The sequence below is a fragment of the Budorcas taxicolor genome, chromosome 15, assembly GCF_023091745.1.
Source record: "Budorcas taxicolor isolate Tak-1 chromosome 15, Takin1.1, whole genome shotgun sequence".
Classification (NCBI taxonomy): Eukaryota; Metazoa; Chordata; class Mammalia; order Artiodactyla; family Bovidae; genus Budorcas; species Budorcas taxicolor.
In genome coordinates, this window is record NC_068924.1 from 42,405,699 (window position 1) to 42,426,781 (window position 21,083).

The 21,083-nt window shown below is 41.4% G+C and overlaps 1 protein-coding gene across 2 annotated transcripts in view; it reads right to left on the reverse strand.

Annotated features, from left to right (window-relative positions):
• Nucleotides 1-16,586, reverse strand: part of SWAP70 (switching B cell complex subunit SWAP70) — a 76,251-nt gene extending 59,665 nt beyond the window's left edge. For both annotated transcript variants that reach the window (XM_052652604.1, XM_052652603.1), the window contains exon 1: nucleotides 16,428-16,586. In XM_052652604.1, the coding sequence (XP_052508564.1) occupies nucleotides 16,428-16,526 (99 nt within the window). In that variant the 5' untranslated portion in view covers nucleotides 16,527-16,586. The remainder of the gene's footprint in view (nucleotides 1-16,427) is intronic.
• Between the last annotated feature and the right edge of the window lie 4,497 nt (nucleotides 16,587-21,083).

Here is a 21,083-nt window from a genome sequence, read left to right on the forward strand (position 1 = left end):
CACTTTGGCAACAAAGGTCCATCTAGTCAAAGCTATGGTGTTTCTAGTAGTCATGTATGGATGTGAGAGGTGGACTCTAAAGAAAGCTGAGCGCCAAAGAATTGATGCTTTTGAACTGTGGTGTTGGAAAAGACTCTTGAGAGTCCCTTGACTCTCAGGAGATCTAACCAGTCCCTCCTAAAGGAAGTCAGTCCTGAACATTCATTGGAAGGACTGATGCTGAAGCTGAAACTCCAACACTGGCCACCTGATGTGAAGAGCTGATGCATTAGAAAAGACCCTGATGCTGGGAAAGACTGAAGGCAGGAGGAGAAGGGGATGACAGAGAATGAGATAATTGGATAGCATCACTGACTCGATGGGCACGAGTTTGAGTAAACTCCAGGAGTTGGTGATGGACAGGGAGGCCTGGCATGCTGTAGTCCATGGGGTCGCAAAGAGTCAGACATGACTGAGAGACTGAAATGATCTGAACTGATGAGTAACAAATCGGAACCAAGAACCCAACTCTGCTAACTGCCTGCCCCACAGTCAAGTCCTGTGCTGGAAGCGTCATCTGCTACCTAGTCGCATCACTCAAGACTCAGTCACTCTTCATAAACTCCAGGAATCCTTCACTGCCCCCTCTGCCCACTGAACTCCTATTTAGCACTTACGTGAATTCTGCTTCATACACTAGCAATATCTCAAATACCTAACTGTGGCTCAGAGAAGGAGGAAACCCTGCCTAAAACTGTTCTTCCATATCCTTCAGTGACTAGCAGAGGGTCAAGGGAGGACTCAATAGGAATATAACACTCACAGACACATTAAGGCAGGATAGCTAACGCAAAATCACCTGTTGCAATGCTGTCCACAGAACACACACCATTAAACTGCAGCATGGGCTTCCCAGGTGGTTCAGTGGTGAAGAATCCCCCTGCCCATGCAGGAGACCCGGGTTCAATCCCTGGGTCAGGAAGATCCCCTGGAGAAGGAAATGGCAACCCACTCCAGCATTTTTGCCTGGGAAATCCTATGGACAGAGAAGTCTGGTAGGCTACAGTCCACAGGGTTGCAAAAGAGTCAGACACAACCCAGCAACTAAACGACGACGACAAACTACAGGATATGCCACTGGATTACATTTTAAATAGACTATCTTTAAAAAGTTATTTTGAATAGTTCACTAACTTGGCCCTCTTCAGAAATCAGAAAGAAAATACTGGTAAATCTGACCACATAAAAGTTCTTAAATTTCCTTTTAAAAAGAGACACCATAAACAAAAAAAGGCTAATAGCTCCAATACTCAAATTACTCCTAGAAATTATTAAGAAACGAACACCTAATTTTAAAAATGGACAACAGACATGAATAGGAAATTCACAAAAGCAGTGACTAATTACTAATAATTAGTCATTAGCAATGACTACTAATAATTAGTCATTATTAGTAATGACTAATAAATATAGGAAGATGCTTTACTTCACTAGTAATCAACATAATACACATTAAAAAAGCAACTACTTTTTCGCCTGAAAAGCAACTCCTGGCATTTGAGCAGACATGGGAGAGTAAAAATTGCCAACATCCAATACCAGAGAAGGTATAGAGCAAGTTTGCTCCACCACTACTGACATTTTAGACCAGATAACTCTTTGTTGGGGAGCAGGGAGAAGTGTCCTATGCATTGTAGGAAGTTTCACAGCATCCCTGGCTGAAACCACCAAAACATTTCAAATATCTGTGAGTAGTAAAGCAGTTAAATAAAGCATGACTCATCAACACAGTAAAATAGCTCATAGTCATTATAAAGAATGATGGTGTCTATGACTACGTGCACTGACATGGAAACATGACCCTAACACACTGATTAAGAAAACAGGTTACAAAAGCATATGAAATAGGATCCTATTTACCTAAAAGAATATATATGTATATGCACACGTGTGCACGCATGTATATGCTTGTAAGCAGTAAGGGAGATGGAGGAAGGATAGCGAGGGACAAAGAAATGTTAAAAGGATAATCACTGCAAAGGTAACTGCATCTGCCTTTAGTAGAATTCCAGGTGCTTTTATCTTTGTCTCTATACTTTAAGGTACTGTTTGAATATTCTATGTACTATCTTTAAAATGAGAAAAGGTGAAGCTTTTATATTTATGTAAAATTTAAATATATTTATGTAAAATTATTAATGTTAAATGAATTTTCAAAAATTCCAGATAGAAAGCACCAATAAAATTATATGAAGAGGTCACTGTAGGACTATAAAGTTGATGAAATTAACTCACTTTAGTCATCCATAAAGAACTACACTTTGCCATGCCTCTTGAAGAAGCCACACTGTGGGCAACAAAGTCTCCCTATCTGAGGCAGCCTCCTTAGAGTCCAGCCTCCCACTGGATCACAGCATAAACAAATGTCTTTAAGAAGGTAATTCATGTATAAGAAGTAAGCCTCTGTTTCTCCCACTACTCTGTAAGCTCCTTAGAGAAAGGGTCTATAGTTTATCTATCCTGTAAGAGTAAAACCTAATGAAATGCCGAGAAGACAGTGTCTGATGCCTACAAATGTTTGCTAAATGAGTCCCATTTAAGAATTTTCTTTATTTTTTTTTGGTTTAGTTTCATTTAGCTTGTTTCTCCATCACCTTAATCTAGATGTGGGTTTTTAAAATGTACTTCACTAAACTACCAGCATATTCTTTCCAGAAAGAATTTTTAATTGGAATCTCTAATTCGGATAATTTTTAAAGCTTAAAAAAAAACAACAACTCTATACAATACCTCTATTAGTCACTAACACTCCCAGAGTTAGCAGGCATTACTCATCTGACCTGAGACTTAGTAAAGCAGTCCAGTTTCTCAAAATTCCAGGAAAGATTTTTGAGGAAAGGACTCAAGAGAAATTAACAAGTGTATGAGAGAGAACTGTACAGTAGAAGACAGAGAAACCAGGTAGTTTAATTTAGTATACTCTTCTCCGAGAGATCTGAAGCCATAGTGTACACCCAAGGTGATGACAAAAAAGATCACAAATCTGAGGGTTCACCTCTGCTGTCCCATCCTTTGACCACTCTGGCCCCTTGTCCCCTCTAGTCACTATAATATGGCTTCTTTCTATCCCTATCAGGGTCATAAAATTGCTTTCTCAAAAAGACTCTGCGGCAGACACAGAGCTGCAGCACTCAAGAAAGGAACTGAGGCCCAGCTACAAGGAGTAGCCGAGGTTAGCAGAGCCTCCAGATGTTAGTACCTCTGGGGTCCACCTCAGCCAATGACTGAGCAAGGCAGTGACATCATTTCTCCCCAGGGTGGGTATCCTCCAAGAGGCCATCTTTGCTCCAGAGCGCCTGGTTTTGTCAAGTCCATGTCCTAGATTGACAGCTCCTTTTCCCAATCCTGCTTCCTCTCTCTTTTTCTCCTCCATTCGTGTTTTTCCCCAATAACCTTTCTGCACTTCCAGCTCTGTCTCAACATCTGCTTCCTGGAGAACCCAACCTGGGACAGACATCTTCTAAACAATTCACTCTCCCAAGTTCCTGGCAGTTGGGATCATCCTTTCCACTTAAGACTTTCTTGGCCCCACGACATACTAGCTCTACCTTGCCCTGTGTTTATGGGTTCACTTCCCTCACCCTTTATTCTCCATTCTGGGCATTTTTCTTTTTTTTTTCATTCTGGGCATTTTTCAAAGCCCAATTTTGAGCCCTTAGTTCTTAAAAAGTGCTTTAATTCTGACAACAACAAGCCACCTTAATGACTCCCAGATCCCTTTCTAGTCTTGACCTCTCAACTGAGCTCTGGTTTATATCACTAATATTAAAGATTTCCAGGCTAAATTTGTCTCAATCCAAAAAATCGAAAGGAGAGTTCATTATCTTTCTCCCCAAAACAGGTTTCCTACCCTGATTCTGACTGTGGTACCACCATTCCCTTAACAACAAAACTATGGACTCTCCTCTTGTACTTTTTTATATAGTTTGTCTTATTTCTGGATCCAATTCAATCCCTTCCCCCAGGGTCAATCCCTCTCGTCACCGACTCGTGCCTCTGTTGGTGAAAGATTAACCAGAGACAGTGAGGCTGGGGGAACAAAGGCTTCCTGCCCTCACCAGCAGGTCCCATTCTCCCTTCTGAGGCCCTAACAGAGACCACTCATCAGGATAGACATGGTAAACACATCAAGCTGACGAAGTTCAGTTAGAAGGCTAAGACCTGAAGATCTTGCCTGCTATTCCACATTTCACAAATGCGCAAGATGAAGCTCGGGAAGAAGAAACCTCCCAGGGTCACACACAAACAAAAGGCAGAGACAAGTCTCCTGACTCCCTAACCAGTGCTCTCTTTCTCCTGACACTTTTTCCTCTGTCTCCAAGGGATTTACTTTCCAAATCTTTCACCACAAATGCGCTTACTGAGGAGCTGCACACATTCCTTAGGGTCAATGACAACGGACTATTGCTGTAGAAGCATTCTCTGACCCAATGCCTCCAATCCTCACCACAGCTAAGTAGTTCCCTTCCTCTGTGTTTCCCAGCACTGTGTACTTTCTTTATCTCATTATATCTGGACTGTCAGTTTGCTGATACGTTTCACTCACAAGACTTCAAGCTCCATGAGAGCAGGGAGCTTGTTGGTTTTGATTCCCAGGGCCACCACCCCAGTCTAGCACACATCAATCTTTACAGCAGTCCCTCACTTGGTTCCCCATCTCCAGCCTCTCACCTCGTATTATCACACCCACATCATGAGAAAAATCTCAGAACTCTCTCTGTCATGTATCTACCCTCCAAAGTTTAATAACTTCCCCTCTTTAGAGGATCAGTTCTAAACTACTCATTCTAACATAGTCAACAAATACACATTAATCATTTATTCTGTACAAGAACAAAATCATCTAAAATGTAATCCCATCTCCCTTTAAATCCTGATTTTCCACCATGTCTCAAAACAAACACGCTACTCAAAGTATTTTCTTATCGCTCACAATACTGCAAGTTTCAGCTCTTGCTCTCGTGCACAGGGCCACCACCATAACTGCCATCTTTCTTTGACTATACTGGACAAGATCAGCCCCACTCTCTCCAGAAGCAGCTGACAGTCTATCTCTTCCATAAAATGTTTTGTCTACAACCATGTGCATTTTTTTCTCTATTTCCTTTAAACTTCTACAGCAGCTCCATCTGACAGAAACAGAATGCAAACTACAAATGGAATTAAAAAGTTTTAATAGCTCCATTTTTAAAATGTACAAAGATGCAAAAGGTAAAAAAAAAAAAAGCTAACATTAAATTTACTAATATATCCAAAATATTACAACTACAACATGTAATCAATGTTTTTAAATCTTTCAAAGAGCTGTTTTACATTCCTGTACTAAGTCTCTGAAATCCAGTGTATATTTTATATTTACAGCACTTCTCAATTTGGACTAGCTGCTTTTTCAATGCTCAATAGCCAAATGTGGTTAATGGCTAATGTACTGAACATCATATTCCATAGTTATTTTCCACACTTGTAGACCTGGCTTATATATTAACTTCTTGTAGTCATTTCATGTATTGTCTTCTTTACTAAACCACATGCTTCTCAATGTAAGGGGCAATGGTGTACAATTTTCACTTCCCCAGAGTTCAAGCAAAAGGTATAGATTAAAACCTTCAAATTTATATGCTGCTTTGCAGATTAGTTTTCTTCAACATCAGTGTGTGGTAAGAAATAGTTGCCTAGTAAATGTTCTGTTGTCACACATAAAGGCTGTGAGCTTCATCTAGTCAAGCAAGTATTTTGTTTAAATGTCTTCTTATTCCCATTTAACAGATCCCAGGTGGCACAATGGTAAAGAATCCATTGCCAATGCAGGAGACGCAGGAGACTCAGGTTCGATCTCTGGGTCAGGAAGATCCCTTGGAGTAGGAAATGGCAACCCACTCCAGTATTCTTGCCAGGAAAATTGCATGGACAGAGGAGCCTAGCAGGCTACAGTACATGGGGTCGCAAAGAGTTGGACAGGACTGGGCACGCACACACTTAAAATACAATGAGCAAAGCAAATTCCCCAAAATCATCCCAATGAAGAACTTCAGAATTTCAACCTAGTTTGATCTGCTAACACCCTGGTGGTCCACTGCACGCACTCACGTGTGCGCAGTCATGTCTGACTCTTTGCAAAGCCATGGGCTGTAGCCCACCAGGCTCCTCTGTCCATGCAATTTTCCCAGCAAGAATACTGGAGTGGACTGCCATTTCCTACTCCAGGGGATATTCCTGACCCAAAGATCGAACCCAAATCTCCTGTGTCTTCTGCACTGGCAGGCAGATTCTTTACCACTGTGCCACTTGGGAAGCCGGTGTCCCATTATCTAATAGTATCTTCTCAAATCATCACTGAAGGGAGTCATGAGAGTTAAGTCAGCTGCCCACCAGCTCCTGCTCTCACTCCAAGGTAACAGCATCTGGCTGAGACATCAAATATCCTATGAACTAAAAGAACTGATGGAGATGTGCAGCCTGGTGGAGCAGACAGTGCTCCATCCTCCCAGAGCTGCCTACCCAGTGAAATATAATACCTTCAACGTTGTCCCCCTGACAGAACAGCTTTCATCCTAACTGCTGCACTTCTGGTTGGTACACCAGGCCCACATAATAACACTCTCCTGGCAGCTGTAAAGCTAATAATTCCTAAAGAAGCAAAAGGCAGAGAAGAACCTTGAGATGAAAAAATTATTTTTTCCAATAGTGCAGAAATCTCTTCCTAACTGTAAGATCTCCCTACAAAAAATTTGACTGTATGTATACAGATTTACTCCCAAATACTTTTCCACAATTAAAACCCTAATCTCTGAAAATAGCAGTCCATGAGGTTGCAAAGCGTCAGATACAACTTAGCAACTAAACAACAGCAACCAGCAGTTTCAAGTACACACAGATTGGGGTTAAAAAAAAGACGGAATCTGAAGGTAGAATGAGAAGAAGTAAATAAAGCAGAGAGCAGAGCAGAAAAACAGCTTCATGAAATGAAGCCTTGGGGAACATAAAGGAAACTGAGCCAAAGGCTCAGGAAGGGGACTGGGACACACGTAAGAGGAACTGAGGAGAAAAGCTGGGAGTATCTGGATTTCAATGTGCCAACAGTCACTGAGGGGATTACAGTAACCCTCCTGTTGGGGAAAATGAGAGGGCAAACTGTGTAAGTGAGAAAAGGTCATTCAAAGCCTCTTCCGTCTCTAGCTTCCAGTTACTATGTACCTCTGGGACTGCAGTAAGACCCCAGAGGAAATACAAAACGGGGACCAGGAAGGTTAAGAGTCACTGAGTCATAAGATTAGAAAAGCACTGGCTATTAAGATGGAAGGTCACACATAAAAATACACCTCATGGATTGCATACTATCCTCAATAAAGCAAAAGCTTACATGTATTTCAATAAAGTAAAAACTTTCAGTCTGTCTTACTGAAAAGTTTCTAGCAAATGGAAAAAGGAAATAATTTAGAATCCATTATTACCATTTTAAGATTTTTACATGTCTCTCACAAGCTCTTTATTTGGAAAGCTGTCTTTATTGTTTCATTTTGGTGAGATACAAAAAAATATTTACAAAGACTTTCACAGACTCACTTGTGAGTCATGCTCTGGTCCTCTAAACGGGGATTTTTTTTTTTTAATTAGATTTTTAGAACAGAAACAGCTTTAACCACAGGGGTTAACAGAAACATAACACTAAAGATTAGAGAGAGAATACTTAACATGCCAAATTCACAAGAATTAACCAAATCTTTTACATTGTGTTTCACACAAAGAAAGCTCTTTACTGCAACTTGCTTCCTTTATATTTTCAACAGATTGCTGGCCTGGCTCAATTACTTCTAAAGCGAGCAAGATTAAAATTTTTTGAGGCTAAATGCCTACATGGGAACAAAACATATGACATTATTCACAAGATATTCAAACAACTGCATGGCCAAACTTTAAAAATATTCAGTTGAAAATCTATCATTGAGAAATGAATAAAGATTCAAAGTATTCATGTTGCTCCTCAAATTGTTTTCATTTAGATTCTCACTAGTTGTGAGCTCTTTTACCTCAAAAGGGCACAATTTAAAACAAAACAAAATCTTGTGTTTCTAAAAACAACAGGATAAAAGTGCAGAGACAATAAGCTTATTTCAAGATATTTCCAGCACTGACATGTAATTCACATTGCAACCATAATTATAAAGTAAAATCATAACAGAGGTTGCAAAAATATCACCAGATTTTGCTATAATTAAGAAAACATTTACTAATAACAATAAAATTAACAATTTTAAGGAACTTTTTTTATTGAAGTGTAGTTGATTTATAATGTTCTGCTGGTTTCAGGGGTACAGCCAAGTAATCCAGGTACATATACATGTGGAGGGCGGTGTACATATATTCTTTTTTCAGGTTTTTTCCCCTTATAGATTACTACAAAATATTGAGTAGAGTTCCCTGTGCTGTACAGAAGGTCCTTGTTAGTTATCTGTCTTCAACATAGTAGTATATAGATGTTCATTCCAAACTCCTAATTTATCCTTTCCTCCCCTCTTCCCCTTTGGCAACCATAAATTTGTTTCCGATGTGGAAATTTATCTCCTATGGATATTTCTTTCATTCTTCTTTATGGCTAGGTAATATTCCATTGTGATATATATATATATATATATATATATATATATATCTTCTTTATCCATTCATTCTAAATAGTGCTGCAGTGAAGAGATGCATGTGTCTCTTAATTATAGCTTTCTCCAGGTGTGAGATTGTTGGATATGGCAATTCTATTTTTAGTTTTTTAAGGAACCTCTATACTGTTCCGCATAGTGGCTGCACCAATTTACATTTCCACCACCAGTGTAGGAAAGTTCAATTTTAAGGTACATTTAGATTTCTAGAAGGAATATTTAAAAAATTAGTAACAATGGTTACCTTGAGGGTAGATAACTAGTGTGGGCCAGAGTATAGGTGATACTTACTTTTCACTGTCCTAAATGCTCTTTTGAAAATTATGAATTTTATACCATGTATATATAGGAGGTATTCAAAAAGGTTTTTTTGGTTTACATTTTTTAAATGATAGGCTTCATCTTTTCATCTTCTTAGAATTGCATGTATTAGAATTCCAAGAATCCCCACTAAGTAACACTGGAGATTTAGTATCTTTCTGCAAGACCACTGAAATTCTAAATCACCTGAAGATATTTTTAAAATATCAGTGGAGTGCTTCCCTGGTGGTCAGTGGTTAAGAGTCGGCCCTGCAATGCAGGGGATACTGGTTCCATCCCTGATCTGGGAGGATCCCACACGCTGCAGAGCAACTAAGCCTGTTCGCCACAAATACTGAGTCTGCACTCTAGAGCCCAAGAGCTGCAACTACGAAAGCCTGGGTACCCCCAGAACCCATGTTCTGCAAGAAGAAAAGCCACTGCAATGAGAAGCCCGTGCATCGCAAGAAGAGGGTAGCCCCTGCTCGCTGCAACTAAAGAAAACCCATACACAGCATCAAAAACCCAGCACAGCCACAAATAATTAAATAAATAAAATGAAACACCAGTGGAGAAGAATTGCTGCTTCTCCTTCAAATAATATGCCCAATATCTTTTTCCCTTATGAATTTTAGAAATTTACATAACCTAAAAGTAACAATGTCTGCTTCAGATGGCACATTAATAAAGTTTCCTAAAATATGGGATCTACACACAAACGTCCCTTCTTAAAAAACAACAACAGACAAAAGAAGGGCACAAAGATCAAAACCAACGGAAAAACTGGTGAAAAAAATTTCTAAAACATTAAGCTCAATAATGTTTACTCAGCCACCTATATGTATGGATCTTCCTATACCGAAAAATTTCCATCAAAATCTCTCTCAGTTTTTAACCTCTCATCAGTTATCATAGAATATACCGAAATTGCATACAATAAACTACAATTTGTTCTAAGGAAGGACTGTTCATATAAGTATAAAAGCAAGTAAAGAATGTGTTTCTGAGATTTCTTTTCCACCATTAGTCCACTGCTATCTACTTTCACAGGTAAAATCTCTACACAATCAGAACAAGCTTAACTTAAAACGGTAACTTAGTTTAGTATCCCTCTGTATTCCAGCCTGAAAAAGAGATCAAACCAATGACAATTTAAAAAATGAGTTGCCTTGCAACACTGCAATTACAAATTAAGCTAACATAGCTGATGATTCTACAGGGGTACACAGGCTGACTATGGAGGTGAAGATCTATACAGCTACGACTCAGGTGGGGAGCCAGAAATGCCTCAGCTGGAGCCAGAGAGTCACCTGGAGAGGGTGCACAGACTGCCAGCAAGAAGCTAGAGGGGTAACAGGAAATGTGGGAGGAAAATGAAAAAAGACTGGAGGCCAGAAATGAGGCAGAGTTGGTTCCCTATTTGTGGGAGGGCGGGACGGCATGGAAGGGGTCAGGCGGCGACTGGAGGTGGAGTTTACAAAGAAACATCACTGCGACTAGAGGACTACTCAACATCTGCTTCTGTAGCAGCTTATGTAAATCACAAGTAGTTTTTAAATTCTTTCTATATTTTTATCTTATTGGTAAGTTTAATGAAACTATGTTTACCTCAACAAATATCTTTCTTAATTTTTTTTTGGATTTTAAGTTTCAAAATTTCTACAGATAGTAATTTTTATTTTACTCAAAAACAGACTATTATTTAATAATAAAATTTAGGTGTCGAAAATAAGCTTTTTGACTTGAGGCTGTCAAGGGGGAGAGGATGTGGAGAGGGATAGATTGGGAGTTTGTGATTAGCAGACACAAACTATTATATATAGGACAGATAAACAGTAAGGTCCTACTGTCCAGAGAACTATATTCAATATCCTGTGATAAACCATAATAGAAAAGAATATGAAAAAGAAGGTGTGTGTGTACATATATATATATGTATAACTGAATTACTTTGGTATATAGCAGAAATTAAAACATTCTAAATCAACTATACTTCAATAAATTTTTAAAAAAATTTTTTTTAAAATTAGCTTTTGAGAAAATAATAATAAATGAAACAACTGACAAAGGATTAATTTCCAAAATATACAAGCAGCTCATCCAACTCAATGCCAGAAAAACAAACAATCCAATCAAAAAGAGGGGAAAAGACTTAAACAGACATTTCTCCAAAGAAGACATACAGATGGCTAACAAACATGAAAAGATGTTCAGCATCGTTCATTGTCAGAGAAATGCAAATCAAAACTACAATGAGATATCACCTCACACCAGTCAAAATGGCCATCATCAAAAAGTCTACAAACAATAAATGCTGGAGAGGGTGTGGAGAAAAGGGAATGCTCTTGCACTGTTGGTGGGAATGTAAATTGATACAGCCACTATGGAAGATGGTATGGAGATTTGTTTAAAAACTAGGAATAAAACCACCATATGACCCAGCAATCCCATTCCTAGTCATATACCCTGAGGAAACCAAAATGAAAAAAGACATATATCCCATTGTTCATTGCAGCACTATTTACAATAGATAGAACATGGAAGCAACCTAGATGTCCATTGACAGATGAATGGATAAAGAAGTTGTGGTACATATACACAATGGAATATTACTCAGCCATAAAAAGAACACATTTGAGTCATTTCTGATGAGAGTGATGAACCTAGAACCTATCGTGCAGAGTGAAGTCAGTCGTAAAGAAAGATAAATATCGTGTTCTAATGCATATATACAGAATCCAGAAGAATGGTACTGAAGAATTTACTTGCCGGGTGGCAATGGAGAAAGACACACAGAGAATAGACTTGTGGACATGGGGAGAGGGGAGGAGAGGGTGAGATGGATGGAAAGAGTAACATGGAAACTGACATCACCATATGTAAAATAGATAGCCAATGGGAATTTGCTGTATGGCTCAGGAAACTCAAACAAGGGCTCTGTATCAATCTAGAGGTGTGGGATGGGGAGGGGAGGAGAGGGAGGCTCAAAAGGGAGAGGATATATGTGTACCTATGGCTGATTCATGTTGAGGTTTGTCAGAAAACAGAAAAATTCTATAAAGCAATTATCCTTCAATAAAAAATAAATTTAAAAAAATAAGCTTTTTGTACTAAACTGGGTCCCTCAAGGAAAACACTTATTATAACAGAGACCCAAACATTTATCTAAATGAGAACTATACTACAAAGTAATCTCCTTAAAAGTAAAAGATAACTTTATTCCCAAGATAATGCCAATATTCCAAACTTTTCACAACTTCAGGCTTCCCTGGTGGCTCAGTGGTAAAGAATCCACCTGCCAAAGCAGGAGACACGGGTTCGATCCCTGATTCAGGAAGATCCCACATGCCGCACAGCAACTAAGCCCAAGCGCCACAACTAATGAGCCTGGGCCCTAAAGCCCGGGGGCCACAACTACTTAAGTCCACACACCCTAGAGCCTGTGCTCCACAACAAGGGAAACCACTGCAATGAGAAGCCTGCACACCGCAATGAAGAGCAGCCCTCACTCGCCGCAACTAGAGAAAAGCCCACATAGGAATGAAGACCCAGAACAGTCAAAAATAAGTTAATAACATTATTTTTAAAAAAAAGAAAAGAAAGAAAATTTCACAACTTCCCTTCAGAAAAGAAGAAATATGTAGTTTATGACCTACAGCTGGGAAAAATCAGTCATTATTTTACAATCTCCAAATATATATACATAATTAGTAATAAGTTCTCAAAGATAACAGACCATGTCTTCTTTGAAAAATCCCTTCTCCCTCAGCACCAATGCTGTCCCACAATGGTTCTTGCATCTCACTTCTGCATCAGGCTTCTTTTCTTCCCTCTACCCTAGCCATTCTCCAAGGCCATTGCTGAATTTCTCTCCTCTTTCCACGCTTCAACTACTAGATCTGTACCAACAGCCCCGCACTTCTCCAAGAACATCATCTCCAGCTAAACCTCCATCCGTCAAGGACCTCAACAACTCTTTCTTCTTCCTACACACAAACACACTCATATCCTACACTCCAATCAAAATAAGCCACACAGAAGTCTCTATACATAAGTGCCTGATGAATTTCTGTGGCCTGCAGCAGTTTACATGGATTCCTTAGAGCTAAAAGCAGTCAATAAATATCCATTGAAAGGATAAATGAATGAATGAGTGAATGCTGTTGTTCTTGTTGTCCAGCTGCTAAGTCATGTCTGATTCTTTTGCAATCCCATGGACTGTAGCCTACCAGACTCCCCTGTCCATGGGATTTCCCAGGCAAGAATACTGGAGTGGATTGCCATTTCCTTCTCCAGGGGATTGAACCCTGTCTCCTGCATTGGCAAGCGGATTCTTTACCACTGAGTCACCAGGCTACCTGCTGAATGAATTAATAGAATGGGCTTAATTCTCCCCCATACCACATAATCACACCCTAGCTTTCTTCAGAGATCACTTCAAAGCTTTTTTTCAAGAAGTAATTTCACCAGTAAAAACTACTGGTCTCTTCCTCTAAAATCCCATGGCCTCTTATCTTCTATCACATTCAGCATCTTCCTCTCAATAGTATTTCTGTACTTCTTATCTGTCACCAGAGCTTACATTTTTTAAGGATAGGGTAACTCTCTGAGTAATATAATCTACATATATACCCAGAAAGACAGAGAGAGAGAGAGATTTCCCTAATGGCTGCTTAAGTTTTTAGTTTGCCTACCAAAATTTAAACTTTTAAACGCAAAAACTGATGTTTCTTTCTCCTCCACCTGTGCTATCCATATTACCCTTAGAATTAGGCACAGTATCTAATAACACATGAAGTGTCACCACACACGTCAAAAACTGTGAAAGTAGTTCAAAAAGATAAGTGTCAAACATATTTTAGAATGCCCATATAGTTTTCCAAAGTGATAAATTTTAATCTCATTTTGGGTGTGTAACTTTTTTTCTATTTAATAAACCAATCCTATATTTCCTCCAAGGTATTAACTCTTAAAGGGCCTAAAAATACTAATTTTTTAATGAAATTACCATGATACCTTACACTGAGTATACACAAATGTCATTTAAGAACAAATGAATGAGCAAATTAAGGCAAAAATTCTTCCTAGCCAATGGATTATTGATTCTTTTGTGACCCCATGGACTGTAGCCCACCAGAGTCAAACTACAGAGTCAAAACTCCAAAAAGGATAGAACTAAACAGCAATTTTCTAATATTTCCAATTCCAGACACATTGGCAAGATGAACAGAACTGAATCAATCCCCAAATCTCTCAGTTAAGCTAACAAAGAGACAAAATACAAATGCACGTTTGCATTATCAACATCTTGTGGGTAAAAGTTATAAACTGGGATTTATTTCCTGCCTAGGCTTCCCAAGTGGCACCAGGTGTTAAGAACCTCACCTGCCAATGCAGTAGATGTAAGAAAGGTGGGTTCCATCCCTGGGTTGGGAAGATTCCCTGGAGAAGGGCATGGCAACCTACTCCACTATTCTTGCCTGGAGAATCCAGGAGAGAGGGGCTGTAGCTGGGCTACAGCCCATGAGGTCAAGAGTCAACATGATGGAAGTGACTTAGCATGCACACACACCAAGCCTGCAGTCAAGAATCCTCCAGACACCTTTTCCATAAGTAGCCACAAAGACAATGCTGAATGGTATACAACGAAAGTAATAGCAAACATTTCATTAATGTCATCAACTGGAAGACAAAAAAATGAAAACAAGAGTGGAAACAAACAGAAACCAAATAGTAAAATGCTAGCCCTAAATCGAACCACATCAATAATTAAATGTAATTGGTCTGTACACACATAATTATAGATTTTCAAAATGGATTAAAAAAACAAGAACCAACTACATGCCATCTAAAGAAACTCACTTTAAACATGGTGGTATAGGTAAATTAAAAGTAAAAACAGTGAAGAGTAAAATTCAACTCTGTTCATAATTACCAAACACTGTAAATAACACAAATATTCTTCAAGAGTGAATGGATTAACCATGGTGTATCCATACAGTGGAATACTGCTTAGAAACAAAAAGAATTATTGATACAACAACATCAGTGAATCTCAAAGGCATATATGCTAAATAAAAGAAGCCAATGTCAAAAGGTTACATACTCTGTGACTCCATTTTTATGACATTGTGGAAAAGACAAAACTATAGTAATTAACAGATCATCGATTGCCAGCAGTTAAGGAAGAGGGAGCAGCATGAAGGAAATTTTGGGGATGGTGTAACTGACAAAAACCCAATTTTGGTAGTAGTTATACAAATCTATGTATGTTAAAACTCAGAACAATCCACCAAAAAAGTTAATTTTACTCTGTTAATTTTAAAAATGTATTCAAATAAAGATTAAGTGGATGATCTCCATGAATTGTTCCAGACTATGATTTTGTGTATAAGAAAAGAGAGTAGGGTGAAAGGAAAACAGGCAGAATGCTGAGTCCTACTGGCATAAAAGCCACTAGTCATAAGAACCTCTTGATGACTGCACAAAATATACAAAGCAAACTCAATCTTCAGAAATTCACTCCCAGAAGAGGCTAAGAAAACGAGACATTCATGTCCAAAATGTGTATATTTTAAAATGCCTATGAATGGTTCTTCTTGTCTGTTTCCATATTTTAAACTTTCAAGAAGCTGCCAATTTCTCCTGGCCAAGTGCCACTTGCCCTGCTTGCTGCTGCTGCTGCTGCCCTGCTTGGGGTTACTCAATTTACAAGCATTCCTTTATTCATACCTTACTCTCTCTTAATCATGGGGTCTTTGGCAGTCACAATAAAGACCTTTGCAGGGTGCCGATAGAGCTCCTCACCCGGAAACTGCGTTCCTGCGGGACACGGCACACCCTGGACTCGATTCAGACTTGAGGACGCCAGGTCGTCCTCACTAATCGGAAAGCGTCCCCCATTGCTACAGCGCCCCAAAAGCCGAGGCCACCGAGGGCCGGGCCCTGGGGCACTTCTCCCTCCCTTCTCGGAACTACCCGGTTGCCTGCGGTGCAGCTGGCCGTTTTGAGGACTGCCCCGGTGCGGAGCGTGCGCCTTGCAGGGCTCTGCCCAGGCACCTTGGGCAAGCCCCTTCCTCTCCCAGACAAGAGTAAAGAGGAAACTTTGGGTTAGTTTCCTAGGGAGCTTCCCACCGCCCTCTCGGAGTCTGAAACCTTCCCGGCCTCCTGCGCCAACAGGGAGCCGAGCTCGCCGCTCAGGGTCCCCACCCCCGCGGTCCCTTGCTCAAGGTGAGCCCTGGGGAAACTAACGCAAAACAAGAGGGAGTCCAAAAAATGCAAATGCCGGTCTCTGCCCCCTCCACCCCAAGCAGGCCGCTCGGCCACATTCTGGCCTGCCACTCCCTGTGGTCACCGCCCGCCTGCCCGCTTCCACCGGGGATAGTAGAGCGCGCGCCGAGGAGGGGCGAATAGGGGTCCGGGAGAGGGTGTGCCCACCTTGAGCTGGGATTTGGAGACCTTGCCGCTGTGGTCCAGGTCGAGCGCGGTGAACGCATGCCAGATGCCCTTGAGCAGCTCATCCTTCAAGCTCCCCATGCCTGCGGCGCTGCTCCTCCGGCTGCCGCGACTGCCCCGCCAGCCACTCCGTGCGTCTGAAGCCCCTCGGCCTCTGCCTCCCCGGCCTGCCGAGCGGTCACGTGACCTCGCCAGGCCCGGCCCCGCCAGGCCCCGCCCACTCAGCGCCCGCGGGGGAACTGCGCTCCGCAGAGCGAGCACGGAGTCGCGTGGTCTGCCTATCCCTGCGGGTGGGGACGCCCGGCCTTGTTTCCCGGCTAGGAAGACAGGCGACACCACGCACTTCCCTAGTGCTTCCAAAACCAGCTCGGGCCAGTTTTCGGTACTTGCACGCCTTCCAAACAAGAGCCCCTATCCAGAGGAAAAATATGAGGGTAGAGGAGAGCAGCCTCCTCGGCTTCAGTACGCGTCCAGCAGCGAAAAAGGGAGCCCTGGTCCTGACCCTAGAAGGGGGTCACAGTCTGAAGAGGCCAGACAAGATCCCCAAAAATTCCCGGGCAGGGGTTCAAATTCTGGCACAGTTCCTAGTGGGAGAGGACATGGAGCCGCAGGGGAAGCAGGGAAGGGCCTCGAGGGAAACTGGTTCATTCATTTCGCAAACCGTTTCTTGATGTCTACTGTGTAGTGGATTCCGGGGTCTCACAGACAAGGTTTAAGGTGGGTTTAGTAATCAAGAGAGTCAGGCAACATCTTCTTTCTAACTCTCAGCTGTTTAGGGTCAGTTCACAACTTACAAAGGATTTGACATTCTGTTCCCTGATATTTCTGTGCTTGTATAATATGCGATCTGGAAGGACCCCAGTAAATCACTCCACCCATCTTACTAATCAGAATGGGTGGACCATTTAAAAGAACCTATCCATGCCCAGAAGAATGTCCTCCTCATTGTAGATGTTCATTTCATATCTGTTAACAGTGATCACTTGAGCTCTTTGGGCTTCAAATTTTCCACATATGAAATGAGCATGGTTGCTCCAGATGTTCTGGAAAGGCTCTGCTAGTGCTAGACAATAACTACTGCTGGCTGACACCAGTCTGATTAAGTCACCAGGCACAGTGCCTTGCATCTCCGATCCAAGACCAAATCTGGACAAAAATGAGAAAAAAAACAATTACTAAGAATTTTCAAAGGGAAATGGTTCTCAGATGGTTTTGTTTTCCTCTTTTATGTTCCTAAATGCATGTATATGCACTTTGTTAAAAGGAAAAGGGTATCATAAGCAAGGGGGATTTGGAGAGAGCAGAAAAGGAAGGAGCTACTTCAGTGAGCTTGAGGCCAAAGGGAACTTGGTGGGCCAGAGGAAGGGATAACCCAGTTGAAGGGAACGGGCAGAAGCAGAGGGACTGTCAGTCTCTCACTGGAGGGCACTCGAGCCCCTGCTTCTCCATTTGTTGGGACTTTGCTTTCTCTGCTAGAATCCAGTCTCCATCAGTGATCTTCCCTACTCCAGGTCAAGTCTTCCAGTCAACAAAAACACATGATTTAACCTCTAATTTCTTCACGGAACTCAGCTTTCCCTGGGTAGTGACAAAAAAGAAACCCTCCTAATTCTCAAGGTTCAGATTAACCACTAGATGACACTCCTCCTTCTCTCTGTATCTGGAAGCACCAGAAAGCTGTTTCAAAGCTTTTGCTGGGGTGAGGGGTGTCACATGACCAGCACATTCTGAACTTTCAAATTTTGACTTCTTCCACAATCCCCAGTCTCATAATTTGAACAAATTTTAAAGCAAAATAACATCATAGGAACTGTGCTTCGGAACCTAGCAAATTATATTATCTGCTGCTGCGTCACCAGTTAACCAGTTTAGGTAGCTTAAAACAATAATAAACATAATCTCATATTTTCATCAATTTCTGGAATTTAGAAGCCATTTAGTCCTGTAGTTCTGACTTGCGGACTCTTGAGAGGTTTCAGTCAGAATATGGGACTGTAGCAGTCATCCGAAGGGGAGGCTGGTGCTGTAGAAATTACTTGCATCTTGTTTCACCCTCATGGACGTGTTCACAAAAGGCCTCAGTTCCTCCCTATGTGGGTTTGCCTACAGCTACTTGGATGTCCTCACAACGTGTCAGCTGGGTTTTCCCAGAGAAGTGATCCAAGAAAGAGGTGGAAGCTGTAATGTCTTTTATGATACTACCTCAAAAGTCACGTATCATCACTGTAATATTCTACTGATTACTCAGGTCAGACCTATTTAAGGTGGGAGGGGAACTCCAAAAGAGCATGAGTATCAGAAAGCAGGGCTTCCCAGGTGGCTCAGTGGTAAAAAATCCATCTGCCAACGCAGGAGATGTGGGTACAATCCCCGAGTCTGGAAGATCCTCTAGAGAAGGAAATGGCAACCCACTCCAGTATTCTTGCCTGAGAAATCCCAAGGACAGAGGACTGTGGTGGGCTACAGTCCATGGGGGTGGCAAAAGAGTAGGACATGGCTTAGTAACTAAACAACAATCAAAACCCAAGAATCACTGGGGCCCATGTTGGAAGCTGGCGACCACAAAGATGTATGGTAGAATCCAAACTCCACCATTTGCTCACCTGTGAGCAAATATGAAGCTTCATTTCTTCATGTAAAATGGGAAGGCTAATCTTTATCTTGCAAAGCTGCTATAAGGCTGAAATGAGACATCAGTATATTTGAGACACAGCACCCTGGCACCTGACAACTGTTGATATTTGGCTCTTGCGGTGGTTTTCTGCTCTGTCAATTTAACTGAACTGAAATTCAGTTCCCCAAACTTCCCTTCCCATTCTGGTTCTGGGATAGGACTGGTCACAACAGAAATCTGTGTAAGATTTGAAAGGAGCAAGTGAAGCAGCAGTGATTGTGCTCCATGGCTGATGCCAAGTACCAGCTGCAGACTGTAAACTTTTTACTGACCTGCTGGCACACTGCTGGTGCAGAGCAGCAACTGGTCCCCAGATCCTCCACCTCCCACCATATCTCCTATTTCAGCTTCTCCTAGCCTCTGCGGCCACCTAACATAAAGAGCCAATTCATTGGAAAAGACCCTGATGCTGGGAAAGACTGAGGACATGAGGAGAAAGGGGCAACAGAGGATGAGATGGTTGGATGGCATCATCAACTCAATGGAGATGAGTTTGAGCAGACTCTGGGAGATAGTGAAAGACAGGGAAGCCTGGTGTTCTACAGTCCATGGGGTTGCAAAAGAGTCAGACACAACTGAGCAACTGAACAACAAGCCTCTGGGGCAAGGCACACATGTAGTTCTGTGGTAAAGGCATTAACTTCCTGGGGAAGGTCGCCTGCATCATCAATGTGACAGATAGCTATGGGTTCTGTTCTGACCTCACCGGTTCCGGTTTGTCCTTATGAATTTGAGTTTGCCCTCACTCTCTCTGAGTTCAATCCAAGTTGTCTTCCTGTTAGCTGTGATGACTATCAGTTTCAGGCCCATTTCTGGTTGCAGAGGCGACAGCCTTCCATAGACTTCTTCACCAGCCTTCTTTTGTGATCCCTGGTTAGTTTCCTCTGGTCCTCACAGAGGATCCTCTGATAAGCATGGAGTCTTAACCACCGGACCACCAAGAAACTCCCCCTCATAACTTTTTGAAAGGATCAACCCTGCTATTAGCTTGATCTTGTGTTTCTAGCCTCCAGAACCATGAGATAATAAATTTCTGTTATTTCAGCCACCAGTCTGTAGTACCTTACCATGGTACCGCTAGCAAACTAATAGTGTTGGACAAAAGGTTATAGCTAGCAAAAAGTTTGGCAACATTGTTAACTGACACAATGTGAAACATAGAAAGAGTATCTAATGAAAAATAGTAAGGATAGTTAATGATCTTATGGATCTGGCTAAGGAGATTTTCAGTCATAAGGCTGAAATTGCCAACTGGCTTCTATTTGTCTAAGATAAAATACTTGAAGGGAGTTGAACTAAAGATGGAATTATTCAATTTGGAAGCTGCATTTAGAGGGACTGTTACAAAGCCAAGATATGCTGGGTTCAAAGATAAAACTGTTTCTAATTCCCAGTTTCTCCTGGCAAAAGACCTTCAAAGCAGGACACAGCCTAAGAGCAAAGATTAAATCCAGCACATTTCAAGAAAAGTAGAGGTAAAAATCATCTCAGGATTTTTTCAGCTCAAGGATCCAATGCAAGATTGAAAGGTATGCTTCACAGATACTCCCAGTTAGACAAAAAAAAAAAGCTTTAAGACTTTAAAGAGCATCATCTCAGAGCATCTTGACTCTAAGATCAAGGAAGCTGCTGCTAAGTCACTTCAGTCGTGTCCAACTCTGTGCGACCCCATAGATGTAGCCCACCAGGCTTCCCCATCCCTGGGATTCTCCAGGCAAGAACACTGGAGTGGGTTGCCATTTTCTTCGCCAATGCATGAAACTGAAAAGTGCAGCTTTCCAGGCTCCTCCGTCCATGGGATTTTCCAGGCAAGAGTACTGGAGTGGGAAGATCAAGGAAGAGAGGGGATTATATTTAAGAGACTTCAATGCATTTAATAGAAAATCCACAGTGTTGTTAAGAAAATGACATTGGTAGAAGCACCATCAACTTGGACAGAAAAAAACAGAGATAGTTCAGAATGA